The 20188-nt window shown below is 52.0% G+C and overlaps 1 protein-coding gene across 7 annotated transcripts in view; it reads right to left on the bottom strand.

Annotated features, from left to right (window-relative positions):
- The window catches only part of ACACA (acetyl-CoA carboxylase alpha), a 98025-nt gene that overhangs the window by 55571 nt on the left and 22266 nt on the right, over nucleotides 1-20188 (bottom strand). For all 7 annotated transcript variants that reach the window (XM_038157613.1, XM_038157614.1, XM_038157616.1 and 4 more), the window contains 14 exons: nucleotides 18913-19058; nucleotides 18145-18295; nucleotides 16800-16934; nucleotides 16285-16431; nucleotides 15920-16108; nucleotides 15296-15396; nucleotides 15100-15188; nucleotides 13959-14083; nucleotides 10460-10573; nucleotides 8934-9047; nucleotides 8270-8359; nucleotides 7782-7900; nucleotides 2434-2457; nucleotides 259-402 (listed from right to left, as the gene is read on the bottom strand). In XM_038157613.1, the coding sequence (XP_038013541.1) occupies nucleotides 259-402; nucleotides 2434-2457; nucleotides 7782-7900; nucleotides 8270-8359; nucleotides 8934-9047; nucleotides 10460-10573; nucleotides 13959-14083; nucleotides 15100-15188; nucleotides 15296-15396; nucleotides 15920-16108; nucleotides 16285-16431; nucleotides 16800-16934; nucleotides 18145-18295; nucleotides 18913-19058 (1688 nt within the window). The remainder of the gene's footprint in view (nucleotides 1-258; nucleotides 403-2433; nucleotides 2458-7781; nucleotides 7901-8269; nucleotides 8360-8933; nucleotides 9048-10459; nucleotides 10574-13958; nucleotides 14084-15099; nucleotides 15189-15295; nucleotides 15397-15919; nucleotides 16109-16284; nucleotides 16432-16799; nucleotides 16935-18144; nucleotides 18296-18912; nucleotides 19059-20188) is intronic.

The following is a 20188-nucleotide window of genomic DNA, read 5'->3' as shown; positions in this document are numbered from 1 at the left end:
TCCTCACACATCCACAGAGCACTAGGAGACATCAGCAGCACGTTCCCAAGCAGCAGAACCCGGGATGCTGATCCCTCTGTCTGCAAACTGCTCCTGCAGCAGCCTGACACTGCGCGGGGCACACACAGGGACCCAAGCAGGGAAACACGCCCAGGACCAGCCTAAACCTGACTCTAGGCCTGGCAAAGCCTGTCCCCAGCCCTGCCAGGGCCCAGGAGGGGAGGTGGCCACAGAAGCAAGGCCAGGCTGGGCACACACCTGACGAAGTCCTCGAAGGTGCGGAAGGAGACCATGCCCCCCATGCGCTGGCACGGCGGCGTGAAGGAGTTGTCCAGCAGCACATCACTGACGCTGGCCACGTGAGCCATCCCATAATGATTGAGGTTGGAGGAGAAGGACATCCTAAACAGCAAGAGGAGAGCACAGTCAGCAGGGGAACAGCACTGGGAGCAGGTTTGAGCACCTGGAGCGTGGCTGGCAGTCCCTGCTGGATTGCTCAGCCTGTCCAGAGCCCCTGCCATGCCTCTGGGGCCACCCTCCCTGGATGCTGTGTCACTGGCAGGGACACCCAGAGTCAGAAAACAATGCTAGAGCCCCTGCCATGCCTCTGGGGCCACCCTCCCTGGATGCTGTGTCACTGGCAGGGACACCCAGAGTCAGCAAACAATGCTACAACCCCCTAAAAGAGGTATTTCTTGAGATGACAGGAGAATTCTGACCGTGCAAAGCTGAATTTATTTCTCCTCCTGTCTTTATGTTTGGCTTTACAGGTGGAACATGATTCAAGCAGCAACAATCCTAAGATTTGACACTTGAAGGATTCAGCACATTTTTACAAATGCTGTATTAACTAACTGATTCCATGATTTTTCTGATCCTGCTATAATTTTCACTCCTCAAATGCAGCATGGTACAGTGGCTTGTCTGAAATTCTCTGCTGAGTCTTGCACTCTCATTCCTACCCTTTCTGCTCAGGAAACAGCTGGAGGTGGCACTCAGTGCTCTGGGCTGGTGACAAGGTGGGGATCAGTCACAGGTTGGACTCCATGGCCTTGAAGGTCTTTCCCAACCTCAGTGACTCTGTGATTTTTGTGTTTTTTTAAAGACTCACAATTCCAGAGTCAAGACTGGCAGAAGAAGCTTCTCCCACCGTGAGGAAAAAGCACACAGCCAGATTGGACTTTTCTCTGGTGACCACAGCTGGGCTCTGCCCTCTCTGCAATAATTATCACCGATTTCTGAGCTGCACTACAGACTCATCTCAATTCAGACTTCCTTCAAGAGCTGCCTGCAAGGTGGTGACACTTCTGAAGAGACCCCAGCAGGGAGCTGGCCCAGGGACCACACTCGCTCTCCTTGGGCTTGGGGACACGTTAATTTTGCTGCCAAAATTGCAGGAGATGGGGAAAAAAGTCAGGGAATGGATCCCCCAGCAGAGCTGGAGCCTCAGAGCTGTGAAGTGCAAGGGCTGCTCAGCTGTGTGGGAAAGCAGGACCTGGCTGAGCCCTCCTGCCACAGGCACCTCCCAGCTTTGCTGGGATCTCCTCCTTGGCACACACCAAACCCACTGTGATCCAGCCCTGAGCACAGAGCTAACGAGTCCAGAGCATCATCAGGGTGATTAATAGCTCTCCATGCCTAAAGTCACTCTCTGTTTCTGCAATTTATCTCTGATTAAGAGCCATGAGACTTCCAAGCCCATTTTTACTATTTTTCCCTAAACAGGCTTGTAAGCAGTAATAAATAATAGGTATTCGAGTTCTGAAAGAGGGGAATTTTTCAGGACATGCCTTGGTGTACATTCTTACAACCAACACAAAAACTATCACAGAACAGGAACTGCACAAAAAGACAGCAGACATTCTTCATGTATTATTTAAAACAAGAAATACTCTTCAACTGAGACACAGGAGGAAAAATTAGTGTCCAAACCACAACAAAACATGCTGTCAGCTGTTTGAGATGTAGATTCATCCGTGCTGAGAGGGAGGGGAAACAGCCCTGACAAACTCTAAGCTGTGCACAAGAAACCAGGGCAGCACCAGGCTGGGCTGGGAGGAGCTGCCTGGGGCCACTGAGGCACCCTGCCAGAGGGTCAGTGCTCTGGGACTCAAACCTGGGAATGCAGGGCCAAAAAAGACCCTAGGACAGCACTCTGCTGTGTGACACGCTGCACATGAGCTGAGTCACCCAGCAAATTTAATGCCAGAGATTGCTGCATGCAAAGATTTATATGGGTTTTTTTTTTAAAAAAAAAGCTGAAAACATGTTTTAGACAAAGGGAGAGGAAAAGGGGAGGTAAAAGAAGAGTTATGGTTGAGAGTTTCCCAAGTAAAGAGAAGGGCACTACAACAAAACATGGTAAAACATTCAGGATCAGGCCACTTCTTGCTAGTGTGGTTTTGAAACTGGAGAAGATGATGAGTACTGTACCTGTTCAGCGTGGGGATGTTCCCTCTGAAACCAAACAAGCACAGTTAGTCACAGCCTGGCTAGTGAAAGCCATCACACAGAACCATCATCAATCTGATGCACACAACCAGCAACATCTTCCCAAGTGACTGTCCCAAATTCACCAGGGAGAGCTGCCTGCCACCCCCCTGCCCCAGCAGGGCACAGCCAGGCCATGCAGGGAGATGCAAATAATGCAATATCCCAGGAGAACACCTGGCATTTGCCAGGGACCCAGGGTCCTGTTCACCTCCCACCACCCCCTCCGAGCCCTCGGCACACCCCAAGCACAGAGCAGGAGCCTGCACTCCCTGACAGAGCAGCAAACAGCAGAGATGCAAGGAGAATCACCACCTCACACAGGAAAACTGCAACAGGTTCAGGAAAAGAAGCCAAAAGCTCAGTGCCAAAGCCCCAGGCTGAGCAGCAGCCCACGCACAGGCTCCCACAATGCAGGGACAAAGCAAACACACAGCACCACGGGGCACGTGCCATTTCAGCACTCAGCACCACAAAGAACAACCCGACGGCTAAAAGGAACAACCTGAAGGCTAAAAACCACAACCTGAAGGCTAAAAACAACCTAAAGGCTAAAAGGAACAACCCGACGGCTAAAAAGAACAACCTGAAGGCTAAAAACAACAACCTGAAGGCTAAAAAGAACAACCTGAAGGCTAAAAGGAACAACCCGAAGGCTAATTTGAGGTAAAGTTTCCCAACCCTCTTCTAACCCCAGCCCAGCTCCCCTGTGTGTGCAGCCCAGGGGTGCACACAGGGCACAGGAGTGAGGGGCACATTTCACACCAGCAGCACAGCCCAGCCCACAGCAGGAAGAGCCAGGAGGCAGCTCCATGGAAAGATGGCTGGGATCTGACACGAAACATAGCACGGATTACATTTAGAAGAAGTCCTTGCACACAGGAGGCTCGTGCAAAGGGATCAGCAAGAGTGAAAAGATGGAAAGGAGAGCTCTGAGGAGCACCTGAGTGGACATTCACCCCCTTCCCTTCAGGAGATCAAACCACAAACTTCTGTGACACCCCAGCCCACAGGCAAGAGCCCGAGCTGCTGAGCACAAAGTGCCAGTGCTTGGTGAGCTGTGCACCCCATGGTCACTGCTCAGCCTGTCCCACACTGCTTTGGTGACAGCAGAGTCACCTTCACTGCAGGGTGATGTGCTGGGTGCAATACTGAGAAACAAAAAATCCCCATAGTCTCCTTAAACCATATGGGAAAAAATACCTAAAAACCTATCTGTTAAAAGTACCACAAGTATTTAATTTTTGGGGAGTGGTGGGGACAGACCCTGTGCTGCAGAGCCTGCGGTCAGGACAGAACGGGCCTCCTGCCCTCAGGGGGCTGGGACTATTTTTTGAGCTTGGCAAGGAGTGGGAAAGCTGCATGTGATCTACTTGAGCTGGAAAAAATAGTCTGGAGAGGACTGGCAGTTCCTACCCCCAGCAGGAACCCTCCTGTAGCCGTCCCTGGAAGGCTTTCAGGAAAGAGAGGGACAAACAAACAGCAGAACAAATGTTCAGTTCAGCCTCAAGAAGGGCACCCTGGTGCTGTGCTCTGGGAGCTTCTCCTGCCACTCCACACGGGCTGGAGAGGCAAACCAGGAGGGAAACAAGACAAGGAGGGGTGGACTGAAACTGAGAGAGAACAGGTTCAAAGGGATGTCAGGGAGAAATCCCTCCCTGAGAGGGGGGTGAGGCCCTGGCACAGGTGCCCACATCAGCTGGGGCTGCCCCTGGATCCCTGGCAGTGCCCAAGGCCAGGCTGGATGGGGCTGGGAGCAGCCTGGCACAGTGGAAGGTGTCCCTGCCATGGCAGGGGTGGAATAAAAGATCTGGCTCTGACCAGTGCCATTCCTCTGCTGTTCCCTCATTCTGCAGAAGGATCTGGCCAGAAGGCAGTGAAACATGCCTCAAACCATACATTTTGATTGGGTTTTTCCTCTCCCTCTTTCTTCCCTCATTCTTCTGCTCCCTCTGTGATTCAGCCGAGCTGAAGCTGCTACACAAGTCCAATTTGCATAAAATTATCCTCGTTCCATTCAGTTTGCTGCCCCTTCCACAGCCCCTTCTTTGCTCTGCTGGAAGATTTTGCCCTTCCTGAGGCAGGCAAGCCAAGGGAACAGCAGCACATTACTGCTGCCTGCTGCCTAATTAACACCAAACCTCAGCACGGAGCTGCAGGGATGTCCTGGAATCATCCTCCCCTCCTCCAAACCACTCTCACAGGGGACCTCAGGCTGCCTGACACCCCAGGAGTGATCCCTCTGGGGGCTCCAGGTGGGGTCAGAGCCCACAGCAGCACGCTGGGTCACTCCTGGCATCCAGGATTGATGCCAGAGGCTGTTTCAGCAAGTAGAGCCCAGAAAATGCTGTCACTTTGTCAGAAATTCACATTTTGAGTAGATCATTGTAGAATGACAGCAGGAAAAAACCTCTGCACTCTAAACGTGAGTGTGGGGTTCTTAAAGAAGCCCCTTTTTGGGACAGGCTGGAGGAGCAGGGCAGCAGCAGGCTCCAAGAGCTGGCTGCAGCACACAATGTCCCAGCTTCATCTAAACCTTCCAGCTCCAGACATGAGAAAGGCTGCTGGGAAGCAGGAGGGGAGAGGGGATTAGAAAAGAACACTTTTGTTGAAAAAGCACTATAATTCCCTCTCCTCCACACACAATGTTTCTTTGAACAGAAGATCTCAAGCTAAGATTAGGCCAGGCCTGCTCCATGAGCACCTCAGAAAGGCCTTTCAGGCTCTGTCACCCGGGCTGCCGTGCTCACAAAGGCAGCTGAGCCCCCCGAGCAGCCAGCTCTGCCCCTCTGCCCAGGGAGGCAGGGCTGGCAGGGCACACACAGCCCCCAGCAGGGCTCCTTCCCTCTCCCAGCCTGTGCCCAGGAGCCTGGCAGCCTGTGGGGCAGCTCACCCCCAGGCAAGGGGGGCACCCCAGACATCCCTGGATGCACACCCCCAGACTGGATTCTGCATGGAAAGGGCTCCCAAAGCCCCTCTGCTGCCAGGTGGTGACACTGCCCTGCTCGTCTGCCCTGCGCTGGGCACAGGGATGCTGATGCACCCATAAAGCCCTCTGGGCTTCCCATTAAAAGCTGGTTTTCTCCCTGTGGCTTTCCCTGGCTGTTCAGTGGGGATTCTTGCATGAGGATGTTTGCTGGTAATTTAAACTAATAATTCCCCAAACAGCTTCTGCCCACAGAACCCACCAGGAGCAGGTTGCACTTCTGTGACTCTGTCAGCAGATTTAACAGCTCTTCTGCCCTCCCTGCTTCCCTGTGGGCAGCTGATGGCAATCCTGCCATGGCCAAGAGCACAAAGTCTGAGCTGTGCTCAGGCAGCTCAGAGGGAGTGACTGGGATTGCTGCTGCCACAATTAAGTAAAGGCATAGCAGGGTTAAATACCAACAACGAAGAATTTAAATACAAATTTTCAAACCTAATTAGAACTTAAAACCATTAGCAGTTTGCTGTTCTCTCCACATGAATGTTTGCCTCAGTAGAACTTGGGCTCTCAGAGGTTCACAGACACCTGACACAAAGGGAGCAGGGTTTAAAAACACCTGAGGCAGTGGTGAAAAACGTGTGGCATCACACAGCAGCAGCTCCCCGAGGGAATGCTCTCCTGAGGGCTCCCTGCCATCTGCTCCTGGGTCCCCAGCCCTGCACAGCCTCCAGGGACATTCTGGGATATTCTGGCTCTGGGGTTTGCCCTTGGAACGCATTTTTAGCTTTTCAGCCTGAGAATTTGTGCCACAAAAGATACAGAAAAGCACATGAGGAACACAGACCACGGTCAAGAACAGCAAAGAAGACTTCAGCAGGGCAATGTCAGGGTTTTGAGATTTCCACGTCCTGGGTTAACACCACGTGTGGCTTCAGAGCTCCTTAAACCCTGTGCCACCATCAGCCCCTGGGCACCTCCAGAGGAGAGCAAGGAGCTGCCCAGGAGCCAAATTCACCACTGGCAGCTGGAGGCAGCTCCAGGGAGCTGAACCTGGCCCTGAGCCTGCTTCCCCCTGCACGAGGAACACGGTGCCTTCTCCACCTCCAGCAGCCTGAGGAGCAGAGCTGAGCTCAGCACACTGCCCCAGCCACCTCAGGGTAAGGGCACAGGAGACTCCAGGCCAAAGAGCTGCTCCTGGAGCAGGGAACATCTCTCCTCTTCCAGCTGACCTTGTCTGACCAAGGCTGGGCCCAGAGCAGAACACTGGCAGGCCAAAAATCCCTGAGCAACAAAGGCAGCAGAGAAGAAAGGGAGGAAGAACCAAGGGGAGGAGAGAATTGTAAAGGGGCACTAAAAATAGTATGCAATTATGGACAAATATCCTGGAAAGGCAGGGAGCAGATGAGCCCAGACACATGTCCCATTTGTGGCAGGAGTGGTCTGGGGCTGGCTGGGGACAACCATTCATTTCCAGCAAAGCAGATCCTGAAAACCACCTCATGAAAGGTCCTGATGGATTCCCAACCAAGCGAGACCAGAGCCCGCCGAAAACCAGATCAGGGCAGAGATGTTGGGGAACAAAGGAGGCAGGAAGGGCCCGGCACGGACCAACAGTGGCACCCGGTGGCTGCGGGGACTCACTGCGACCTCAGAGCCAGCAGGGACCAGCGCAGAGACAGCTCCAACACCCTCCTGGGGACAGCACGGGCTGGGCTGACCCCAGAGACACCCAGAAACAACCTGCTGCAGGGCCAGCTCCCCTCGGGAGATGAGCTGAAAGGTCCTTCCAAGCCAAACCACTCTGATGCAAGGTTGCTGTGAGTTCTGATAATCAGGTTTGCTTTTTTGAAGTGAGCTGGAGATGCCACCCTCCTCTCCAGGAGGAGGCAGCAAGAGTTGATCCTTTTGGTTGTAGCCACAAGGAGTGCAGAACTGAAAATCAAGCTGTGCCAACCCCACATAAATCAGAGTTTTATACAAAATAAAGCTCTGATCTTGGTCTGCTCCATCAAAGAATCGTGTGCCACAAAAGATGCCACCCTATCCAGCCAAGCCAGGAAGGAGCAGAGCCTCACAAGCAGTCAGAAAGAGCTGGCAGGAGGGGGACAGAGACTGCTTGAATGCTCTGTATTAAAATTCTGATTAATTCATTCTGTCTGGAATTGCATCTTTTGAAAGGCTCTGGATCCAGCCAGAACTGACACTCCAGAGATCACTTCCAACCCAAGCTGAAGCTAAACCCCAGAAAATCCATGAGAACCACCCTGCACAAATGAAGCCCCTTTCTCCAGCAGCCCTGGTGCAAGCTCCCTCTGCCAGGGCAGGACCAGCCCCTCCCAAAGCCCCAGAGCAGAGGCAATCTGACCTGTTGGGGTGGGAGGTGGGCAGCATGAACTGGAACTCCACCACGCAGGTGTTGTCCTTCAGCTGGCGGTGCTGGACGCTGTTCAGCTCGTAGGCAATGTAGGCTCTCCTCACGTACACCTGGGGACACAGAGCCCATCAGAGACCTCCAAGCGCTCAAAACAAACAGATCCCTGCAAATGAGCACCTAGATAAACCCTCACTCAACCAGAATTTATTCCTTGAGGAGGGCCAGAACCGTCAGGATTGGGAAGCTTCACTTCCTGCCTTCAGCCGCCTCAGCCTTCACACAAACACAGCTTGAATTTGAAATGTCACTCAATTATCAATGTCAGTGCTGTTAACATTAATTCTGAGCATGCCCAATCCCACACAACCTACAGCTCTCTTAGATCTTGCAGGGTTGCTCCATACAGTTCTCAAAACAAACCAAATCCACAGAAAAATTAAAAATACTGTATTTTTTTTTCTCAATGGGAATAAACTCACCTCCAAAGCTGCCATTCTTACCACCTGGTTACTGTGGTAGAAAAAGTTGGGAAGCACATCAAAGATGGACGTCTCAGACAAAATGAGTTTCTAGGAGAGATCACATTAAGCAGGGGTTTGACAGAATGTCTTGCAACCAGGATCAGGCAGGAAAGGAAAAACCCCAAATCAAGCCTGGCTTGTTCTGATGTCTAAGCTTTTCCTGTTGTTTATCGAGGATTATGACTTTTTTTAATATTAAACCACAGAAAACCTGAAGTTGGAAGGGATCACTGAGTCCAACTCCCTGCTCCTCACAGGACTAAAACTGGAACCACACGGGAGGAGCTCATCCAGGAGCTCCGGCAGCCTCGGGGCTGTGCCCACTCCCTGGGGAGCCTGGGCAGTGCCAGCACCCTCTGTTCTGGGGAAGAACCTTTTCCTAATGCCCAACCTGAACTTCCCCTGGCACGGCACCAGGTGCCTGGTGCCCAGAGGAGGAACCAGCACCTCTGCTCTGCTCTGCCCTGTGAGGAAGGTGCAGAACCGGCACGGGGCCATCCCCACGTTGGCACAGGGACAAAAACAAAACCCAGGGCAAAGCTGGACACCAGAGCAGCACAGCTGAAAGGCACAAGGAGCCTTGGGAAGGAAGCAGGGAGCCAAGGAGAGGGGCTGGGGGTACCTGCAGGTTCTCGATGCAGAACTGGTGGCCGTACATGTCGATGGCCGACAGGAAGATGGACTCCACCTGGTTGTGACGCAGCTCGTAGGAGGGCAGGTGGGAAGCAATGAGAACCTGGGGAAACACAGGCAATGTCAGAGGAAGGAGCCAGGCAGGGCCAGCAGCAGGGGGCTGTCACCCCCAGGCAGCAGCAGGCTGCTCCGTCCCCGCAGAGGCAGCCAGAGCCTCCCGAGCTCTGCAGCCTCTCCCCTCCCCGGCCTCATTTGTGTGTCTGCTCCGTTTGTGTCACTGGCAGCTCCCCAGGGAGCAAGGGAACAGCTTCAATCAAGTTCCATCAGTGCATGTGATTTAGCAGCCAGAGCTGCCCGGCCTGGGGATTGCCTGCCCAGCTGTTAATTGGGAAGCAGAGCTGGCAGGGAGCAGCTGTGGGGCCACGCTCTGCTCCTGGGCAGGGCAGGCAACAGCCACCAGTGCCAGGCACTACATGCCCAAGGCGAAGGACGCAGAGGTAGGAAATGGAAGCAGCTTGCAGGGAAAATGAAAGGGAAGAGCAACACAGGGACTGCAGCACCATCCCCAGCTGCTGCGGGGAGGTTCAATAGCGGAACGGTTCAAGGACACAAACACAATCCTGGAGGAAACAGAAGGTCACTGAGCAGCTTCAAACACCGTGTTCATCTTCAACAGCCAAGCTTTGAAATAAAAGGAGAGACCCCCCCAAGTGTGAGCTTTCCTGCTTTAGGCTGGAGATGGGGAGTGTGCAGTGAGAGCAGCGATCAGACTCTGGGGTCAGCACTGTCAGGAAACCTCTCACCCCTTCCTGGCAACAGAGGGAGGGCTCAATGAACTGCTGAAGAGGAAGCTCACAACAATATCTGGGTGCCTATGTGACATTCAAATCCGTTCTGCAGCAGACTCTTGGAATTTAAAGCATCCAGAGTTTTTCCAATTATTCCCAGGTTAGAACAGAACTGACAAAGCGCAGCTCAGAGATGGAAGAAGCCCTGCAAAAGGGCAGCATTAATTCTTTGTGGTAACTCCTTAGCAGCTGCAAAGAACAGCTGGCTCTCGTGCAAATGGCTCTCCCTGTTCTCTGCACACACGGATCCACAACTGGAAGGCAGCTGAGGAAGCAGGAGCTCCAGCTCCAGCCACGGAGCCCATCCATGTTGTTCCTGCACAATCCAGGCAGCCTGGGCTGGTCAGGTTTGCAGATGACAAAACCACCAAACACCACAGTGGCCACGCATCTCCACTTCCTCCATCACACAAACCGTGGGCTACTCACAGTTAACTCCTGTGTGAGCCAGGCAAAACTTTTTTGGAGGAGCGGGGACAAAGGGATGCACGTTAAATTTAAATATTACAGTGACTGGGAATGCACTGCAGTTAATCACTGTTAATTAGCTTCACTGTCAAAGCGCTGCTCACAGGAACCTGCTCTCCCCATCTGCGCAGGGATCCAAGCAAACACCAGGGTGAGGGTTCCCCATGGCAGAGGGTTCCCCCCGGGCAGGGACCCTCACCTGCCGCGCTCGCAGGGCCACCTTGGCGTTGGTCGTCTTGCTGAGCTGGGTCAGCTCTGTCAGGATATTGATCAGCTCGTCTGTCAAGGTGGGGTCACGGCCACAGAGCTGGTCCTGGCAACAGAGACAACAAGAAATGCTTGGAACAGAGGGAAAACATCATCTGTGCTCCCCCAGAGGAGCTGGAACCTGGGATGCAAGCACACACTCAGGGTGGACTGCACCATCCCCAGCAGTCCTGACCTGAGTTATCCTGGAATTCTGTGCTGACAAGGACGCAAATATTCAGCGTTCAACAAATTTACACACATAAATAAAAGGTGAAAGAAGGGACAGGCATCATCTTCCATTCTCCTATTTGTAGCACATGTTTTGGCACCCAAACACACGAGAAATGCTGACTTCTCAGAGAGACTCAGAAAACCTTTCCCCACTACCCAGTTTTAGGTTTGTACCAGAAGTTTCTCCTTCTGGTAGAGAAGTTTTGCACCAATGCAAAATTCAAAGAGCTTAAATTGTAGCCAGACACCTTGTGGAACATGTAGGGGTCAGCAAACCTTCCCCATGAAGGGTGCCAGAGAACCTCCTGACACCCACCAAAAAAACACCTCAAACCTCACAATTCCCCACAACTCCACAACCACAAACCACCCAAGCTTTGTGCAGCTTCAGCCAACACCAGAAAAAAGATCTGTCACACCTCTGACAAGGCTAAGCAAAGCTAACCAAACACATGAAATAATGTTCTGTATTTCCTGCCACGGTACTGGACTGACTCCACAATATTTCTCCTAACCAGAGAATCCTGGATCTGAGGAAATCCACAAGCTTACCTTACTGCCTAAATTGGCTGGATAAAACAACAAAACTGAAGAGCATAAACCTCCAGTGTTAATGCTGTTCCAAAACTCTTCTGAATTCATCCATTCAAAAAAAAAATGCCAACAGTAAAGACTTCCTTCCAAAAATAGTTTCAATTCCCATGAATAATCCCACAGTCTTCAACACTTCTTGTGAGCTTCTTCCCTCCCACCCCGAAGCTGGAAAGCCTCTAGGAGCCTCTAACGTGGTTCTTCCACACAGCACTTAACAGCTTGTCTTGATAAATTAATCATAGGAGGGAAATGTGAGATGAAACAGGGATTTGCCACGAGAAAGAGCTGGTGCCTAAAAGTTTAAAGAGATCTTAAACACCTACAGACCAGAACAGGCCATCTGAAGATCCAAGGAATAGAAAAGGATAAGGGGAAACCTCTGTGCAGCAGGTGGGATTGACAAAAACAATAAATTAAAAACCAAAGCCAAATAATGCAGAAGCCCCACGGAGCGAATAACTGCACCCCAGCTCACGGCCCACGAGATTCCAAGGCTCAGCAGCTCTTCCCTCACACTGCTCTTGATCCCCCTCTCTCCAGCCCCACGAGGGCACGAGGGCACCTCTAGGAATGATGGCACAGCTCTGCCAGGGAGACAGACCACACCCAAACCACTGAGAAAACATCTGAGAAACCATCTGAGCTCCCAGCTCTGACCACACTGCTGTCCCCACTGAGAAAACATCTGAGAAACCATCTGAGCTCCCAGCTCTGACCAGACTGCTGTCCCCACTGAGAAAACATCTGAGAAACCATCTGAGCTCCCAGCTCTGACCACACTGCTGTCCCCTCCTGGGCCACCAAACACGAGTGTGACTGCTCCCAGAGAAAGTTCAGTGCATTTATCCACCCCAGGGCACTGTGGGGACAGGGAGTACCTCAGGAACTGCTGGCTTTGAAACACCAACTCCTGGGTGTTGCTGTGCTGCTGCTCCAGGGAACAGAAATCCAGCAGGACAGGGGACCCTGAGTGCCACCAGCCACTCCATCCTGCTCAGGCCAGGGCGTGCATAAGTGAAGCACAGAAAAGGAACACCCAGTAACAAATCACACCACATTGCAGCAGATGTATGAAGGATGAAGCAGTTCCCACCCTGCCTGCAGTGCCTGCTGGCTAAAAAAGGTGAGTGATGGCAGCACAACACCATTACTAAAGGCATCCTTGGAGCCCCTGGTTAATAATGGGTTCCTGGATCCATCAATAACAGCCCCACAGGCAGCCAGGCTGCCCTGGCCCCAAAACACACTAACAGCCCAGCCCCCCAAAACACCACAGCTGTCACTGGGGTCACACCAAACATGCCACAGCTGTCCCCATGGTCACACCAAACCCACCACAGCTGTCCCTATGGTCACACCAAACCCACCACAGCACATTTGGAGCCATGAGTTGGGAGAGGAGTGATGGTCCTTTGCTTCATGGAGAGCCTGGAAGCCCAGGGACACCCAGCTGTGCCAAGGGTGACCACAGGGTCCCTCCTGTGCCCTCTGTGAGGCAGCACCGTGGGCTTGGATAACCAGGAGTGGCTCTTCCCCCAAGGTCTCCCTGGTGTTTCAGGCTCAAGTTGGCCTTAACTTGAGTAGAACCAACAGGCAGTGATGGTGGGAAGAATGACCCAAGAGCAAGGAACAAGGGAGGCTCTCTGAGGCCTCCCCACGTGCCCCTCACACAGCCAACACCAAGAGCCAGCGAGGTGACAAAGCAGGCTGAAAGTTCCAGTCCTGTTCCAGCAAGGAATGATCAGGATGACAACAGCAACCTAAAGGCAGGGCTGGCTCTGCCTGCACTGATTGGCAAAGGCAGCAGCAAAGCCTCAGCCCAGCTCCCTGACAAGGGCTAACGCCTCGCCGGCACCCCCGTGTAATTACACACTTGAGTGACTGGACTCTGAAGAAAATTGAAGGCCTGAGCTGTGAACAGCTGCCATTTTCTCTCTCCATCACGCCAGCGTGATTACTTGAGAAATGAACAGCCCCGGCTCAAAGCTACTCCAGAATTCTCAGAGGAAATATGGCTCCGTGTTCAAATAATGAGATTCTTAAGGCAAGCGTTACTTACAATCACACCACACACCAAAGAGGGGAAGGGGGAAAAGGGGAAAAAGGAGAGCCAGGAAGAAAGAACACCAGCATCCTTACATCTTACAAATGAGAATTTAAGAAACCCAGCTACGGTCCAGGAAAGCTATGACACTTTTTGCTTCGGAGAGTTATTTCCTGGATGGCTACTTTGGGTGTGTTTTTGGCAGGAATAGATCACATTAGGGCTGTGAAATAAAAGACAAGGGAGAGGAGGAGAGGAGGAGAAAGAGAGAGAGAAAGAGAGAGAGAGAGAAAGAGAGAGAAAGAGAGAGAAAGAGAGAGAAAGAGAGAGAGAGAAAGAGAGAGAGAAAGAGAGAGAGAAAGAGAGAGAGAAAGAGAGAGAGAAAGAGAGAGAGAAAGAGAAAGAGAAAGAGAAAGAGAAAGAGAAAGAGAAAGAGAAAGAGAAAGAGAAAGAGAGAGAGAAAGAGAGAGAGAAAGAGAGAGAGAAAGAGAGAGAGAAAGAGAGAGAGAGAAAGAGAGAGAGAGAAAGAGAGAGAGAGAAAAAGAAAGAAACAGAAAGACAGAGAGCAAGCAGCACTCACAATGAGCATTGTGACCAGCAGGTTCTTCTTGGTGACCTGGGCGTGGGAGAAGATGTAGTTCAGCACCGCGTTCATGTCACTCTTGTTCTCCTCACGAAGGGTGAAGACACACTTGTCATAGTGACCTGCAGGCAGAAATGCACATTTCTTTTCCAGTCTTCACACCTCTGTGGCAAGGACTGCAAGTTACTAGATGTGTCTTTATTTTTCTATGAGTATTTTTTGAGGATCTGCTTGGCTTGGAGCTGACAAGGAAGATGGAGAGAGACTATTTACAAGGGATGGAGTGACAGGACAAGGGGGAATGGCTTCACACTGACAGGGAGCAGGGTTAGGATGAGCATTTGAAAAAAATTCCTGCCTGGGAGGGTGCTGAGGCCCTGGCACAGGGTGCCCAGAGCAGCTGTGGCTGCCCCTGGATCCCTGGCAGCGTCCAAGGCCAGGCTGGAATGGGCTTGGAGCACCCTGGGATTGTAGAAGTTGTCCCTGCTCGTGGCAGGGGTGGAATGAGATGTGCTTTAAAGTCCCTTCCAACCCAGACCATTCTGTGTTTCTCTATGGTCCACACAATCAATTTGGGAAGGAATCATTCCCACCATCACCTACTGCAAACTTTAATTCTAACATCCCACTCTTAATAAACAGCTCCAACACCAAATGCCTCCTTTGTGAGCAATTCTGAGAGAGGAATAGGGAGCTCAGACTTTCATTCAAATGACAACCAAAATGAAATAACAGCAAAAAGCCTTGCACCATCCTCTGCTGCCAGCAAATTGAAGTGGAAATGAATCTGCAGTACCATTAGGCCGGGGCAGGTAATGGAGCAGGACAAAAGAAGAGTGGAATCTGAACTACCTGTAAGAGCCAGAGCCTGGAATTAGCCAGGGCTCCATTGCCATCTTGTGCCTGGATCCAGCAGTGCAAGGCACTGATTTCACCTCCCAGCTTCAGCTGAGCTTTGGGGACAGAATCTCCTCTACAAAACCCAGGATCCCACTGCAGACCCTTAAAAACAAGCCTGGGCACAGCCCCACCTCAGCACAAAGTGAGAGCAAACCTTCTCCAAAGGGCCCACATGGACTTTCCAGGACCAAACAGGACTCTTTAAGAAAGCAGATCCTTGGTGTGCCCAGGAACTCACCGTGCTGGAACTGAGTCTCCACCTTCAGGTACTGCCGGAGCAGATCCATCACCACGGCCTTCATGTGGCCCCGAATGCCACTGCGGTACCTGCAGAGGCACCAGAGCAGCCCTGAGCGAGGCTGAAGGCACACACAGCCCCTGCCTCACCTGCTGGGGGTGGCTGCAGCTCTGCAGGACACCCCGGGAGGGCTCACCTCTGCACGAGCTGCACGATGCTCTGCGTGTTCATGAAGAAAACCTCGCGCTCCGACTTGCGGTTCAGGGTGGCCGCGTGGCTGTCCAGGATGTTGGCAATCTGAAAGGGACAAGCACGTGGGAAAAAAGCCCAGGGAAAGCCCTCGATGGGCTGGACAACCAGCAGAGACACCCCAGAGGCCCAGCAGGCTCTAGCAAAGGAAGATCAAGACCTGCCAGTGATACAAAAATCAATGCACTGTATCATACCGTGGAGAAATCAGCTTCCAGCATCTCCTCACCCCACCCGGCCTCCCTTGGCTGCAATCACTCTATTCTGAGGTTCCACTGGCCCTACAAACTGCACTGCAGCACATGCACCATGCAAAAAGCAAATAAATGCCCTGTTCCCACCAGTGTGCCTGGCTAAAGCCACACTGAGCAGGGAACACAGACCCACCCTGCAGCACAGGTAAAGAGACAAGCCTTGAAGTGACACAGGTGAGTATCTTCCATCAGCAGGACCCCACGTTCAAACACACCTTCCAGGTTCAGCTAACCCCCAGGTCATTTAAAGGAACTTTCCCTCTCCCTGTGCCCCAAGACAAACCCATTTTTATCCCTCCATGAAGGGTGTTTGTCACCTGTTGGCTGGGAAACTGGCAGAGGACCGAGGTGATGTTGCTGGCATACTGGGCCATCTCCTTCTTGATGGACTTCTCCACATTGGGGGGGATCCTCCCAGAAACACTGGTCATGATGTCCTGAAGTTCCAGCAGGGGCAAAGATGGATCCCTCAGGGTCTTCATCAATCGCTCAACCCAGCCCTTCACCTGGAGAGAGACAAGGCAGTGAAGGCAAGAACGAAGAAGAGAAAAAGCAACAAGAAGAGGAAAAAGGAGAGGGGTGATGTCCAACACCCCCTCTCATGGGTGCTGCCCTGCGGCAGAAAAATTGCCCAGTCCTTCCCTGAGCTGCAAGAAGGCTCTGGAAGAGAGGCCCCCAGTACCTTGCTGCTGAAGAAGGGCTCTGGCAGGCAGTAGCCATTCATCACGTTGACCAGGTTGTCCAGCACGTAGTGGAAGATGCGGTGCAGCTTCTCGCCCCGCAGGGCTGTGCTCTGGATCTGGGGCAGGGTGCCCGTGTGCAGCTCAGCCTGCAACAAGGAACAGCCTCACTGAGCCTCCTGAGGGCCACCAGCCTTGGCCACAGCCAGTCACCCTCAGCTGGAGCCAAGGGTTAACCTGCAAGGTTCCCACTGGGGAAGGCGCTGGGGTGAGAGGCACATCCTCACAGCAGCACTGAGGTAAGCAGAGAGCAGGAACGGTGGGTAAGTTTGGCCTGAATCAGAGAGGGAGAGGAAAATCTCAGTCCCACTCCTCATCTGAGGCAAATAAAGAGTGCAGTGACAACTCCAGTACAATGCACAAATGTCAAACCGGTTCACTGGAACATCCTGTGCCACTCTCAACATTACTCCCTCATTAAAGCCCCACAAAATCTGCCTCTTCTGCAACTCCTCACCTGCTGAACCCTGCTGGGATCATCCAGCTGCAGCTTGGCAATCACACAGCCGGGATCCAGGACTGCCCCTGGGCGTTTGACATAGTGGATGCAGCCTGATTCTCCTGCTGTTATCGTCATCACCATTTTCATCACCTGTAGCAAGGAGAACAGGTTACAGCTCAGCTCCCTGTGCCCCAGAATGGCTCTAGTTTTGGGAGCCAGCAGGCAGTGTCCCACCCCAGACAGACCTGCACGAGCCCCCCTGGCATTCAGGTGTTCCCAAAACTTACAAGGACAGATGTTGGGAACAAAACCCAGGCACTGAAGTGAATGGGAGAACAAATTAATTGGCCACAAAATAGCGCAGCAGGAACCTCAGGAACATCACTGCTCACACTGCCTGAGCCAACGGGGGACTCAGGAAGGTCCCACACTCAGCACAGTGAACAAAGCAGACCATTTTCTGCTGCATTCCAAAGGCTCCTCTCAAAGGCTACAGCCACATCTTCACTTCAAGCAGAGGGAACCAGGATCACTTTCTAGAGCTCTCAGACAGCTCTTCCCAGACAGAACTGCTCCCTTAGATCAAGAGCTGCTGCCTTTGGAGCACAAGGGTTGGGTATGGGGGAGCCAGCTTGGTTTTACCCTTGCTCTGCTCTACACCACTGGGAGCCACAGGGATTGTGTGGGTGGTGCCTTCTTAGCCATGACCTGTTGCAGTGCAAAAGCACTTACATAAAATAGCTGGATCTCTGTCTTGATATTTTTCTCCTACACATTGTCCCCAGCTGGTTTAATTGCCCCTCTGTCATCACACACCTTCCCCTCCCTCAAATCTGTTTTGAGCCACACACTCCTACACAACCCCCTGTGCTTTCCTCATCGTGATGCAGAAATTGCTCATCCTCCTCCTCCTCCTCGGGAAGAGTTAAGTAACTTCCTAGGGAGAAGGGAGGAGTGACACTTATTAACTTCTGGGATCAACCTGATAAATGATCAGCTAACCAGGATGAAGCTCGTTGCCTCATCCTGGCATATAACTCTGAGACTGTGTCAGTAGTACAAGGAGAAGCCGGGAATGGATCCCACCTTCCCTTGGAATCTCAGGAAGGTGACAATCTCAGGACTTTTAGGATATTTTACTCATCACTTGGTGTACAGTCATTAACACCCAAATCTCTGCTGTTACATTTCTTCCCCACCCCATCACTCTCGTGGGTGATTCCTGCTGTGGTTCAGGTTAAAATTTGTAAATTAAACACTGTGAATGACCCTCACGCCCAGCTCCCAGTCCCAAAGCACCCAACACCCCTCCCCCTGAGCTTGGTCCTGGGCAGCCAAACCAGTTCTCTGAGAGTTTTACCTCGATTTCTGCAAAGCACTGGCCTGCAAACACGTGTCCCCCGTCCTCCACCACATACTGGATCAGCTTCCCAGCAGAAGGCGAGCGCAGGATGGAGGGATCATTCTCCTTCTCAAACACACAGGTCTTGTTCCCAATGGTGATGCGGTACCTGGGCAACAACAGGACAGATCAGCACGACAGGATTCCTCGGGGAAGGCATGGGGAAGGGAAAATCCTGTCTGCTTTTCCCTGTTCTACTTCAAAACAAAACTACAGGAAAACACCTCAGCCGACGGAGAGGTGGAGATTCCGACCCAGAAAATCACCCAAATTCTGTCCTCCTGAGCAGATCCATGACTTTTCCCAGAAGATAACACAGCAGAGGGGGCAAAGTTCACATTCCAGACCTGGGGATACCCTTACTGCTATGATCTTTGCATGGAATTTTGAGGGCATGCACTGAAACAGAGCAACTTGTCTTTATTTCTGAAGCAGCCCTGGAATTTCAAGAATTTTGAAGAGTTTCAGGTTCTGGTTTTTGGTTTTTATAATCCCAAAAGTCACTTTTAAGGACCAAGCAGAGGAATACGGACTCCACGTGGTGCACAGCCAGATCCCTCTTCTACCCAAGATCTGTTCTGTCTCAAAACTCACCCACAGCACACCTAGCAAACTCCTTCTGGGAGAGAATTCCACTCCCAGCTGACCTTTTGGGAAGCATGAAGTCACAAATACACCTCGTTTTGGCCGCGTAAATGCTAAAGGTGGAGCTGCACAGGTTGCTACCTGTCCACTTCTTCTTTCATGTAGGTGGTGTAGCTGCTGCCGTCGTAGGAGAGGAGCAGCCCCCCGTCACTCAGGCGGTGCACGTCGACCTCCACGCAGGAGCTGTTCATGATCACCACGTAGCAATTGGGAGACTGCCTGGTCACCTGCCAAGCCACAGGAATGGGAATTACCCAGAGAACTGAGAGCAGCACTGAGTGTCTTGGCTGCCTCAACACGGAGTTTTCTGAGCACTGCAATAGCAGGAATTAATGAAGAGGAACGGGGGGGTTTGATGCCACGAAAAAAAACTGGGGTCACAAAGGCGAGCAAGCAAGCTGAGCAGAGGGATGGAGCACCTCTCCTGTGAGGAAAGGCCGAGAGAATTGGGATTGTTCAGCCTGGAGAAGAGGAATTCTGGGGTGATTTAAATGTGGCCTTCCAGGGAGCCCACAAATAAAATGGAGAGAGACTTTTTATCAGGGCCAACCCACTCCAGTCTGGGATTCTGTGACACAGCAGTCAAGAGATGCCAGAACTAGTGCTGCCCTTGAATGTTGATTTAATGCTCTCACACTTCTGCACTGATGGCTGAGGTTTGATTGTGCAATCACAGCCCATGTGCTCACCCTCAGCTCCTTACAAGGCACAGTTATGTACCTACACTGCGTAATGGAGGAGATGATTTGGGGGGAAAATGAGAGATTGTCCCACAGGGAAAGCAAGGAGTGCTCTCCCTGAGAAAGGGATCCTGTCCCAGTCTCTACCCTAGAGCTGCTATCTGAAGCTGGGTAAATCCTTTAAAGAACACTTCAGCAGCTGCTCAATGCCTCTATTCCTCATCAGAGATAAACCCAGGGAGGTGCAGAATTCTCACTGCTGCAAAAACCAGCCTATGGTCTTGCCATTAAAAACTTCACCGCCACAGATTTGCCCCAGGAAGCTAGTGAAGATTGCACAGGCAACCTTAAGTCTAATATTTCCTAACTTTCGTGTGTTTGGTTTTGCAACACGGGGCTTTTGCATGCAGCAAAAAAGCAACACCACGGGGGAAAATTGCTGCAAATTCTGTCACGTTGGCGTGTCAAAACCCCAGCAGAGCAGACCTACACATTCAGAAAAATCAGCTGGAAGTTTTGGTCCACCTGTAGCAGTCTTTGCCTGTAACAAAGCAAATTTCAGCCTGCTCAGAGCAAGAGGCTGAAATGTTTACAGGGACACTGCAGTGGAGCGAGGCGAGGGGTGCTACCGCAAAGGAGGCCCTGCTGATTTCTTCACCCACTAAAGCAGAGAAAAC

Source organism: Motacilla alba, chromosome 19 (genome assembly GCF_015832195.1).
Source record: "Motacilla alba alba isolate MOTALB_02 chromosome 19, Motacilla_alba_V1.0_pri, whole genome shotgun sequence".
NCBI classification, from domain to species: domain Eukaryota; kingdom Metazoa; phylum Chordata; class Aves; order Passeriformes; family Motacillidae; genus Motacilla; species Motacilla alba.
Note: the sequence above shows the minus strand (reverse complement) of the source record. Positions and strands in the feature narration are given on the sequence as shown.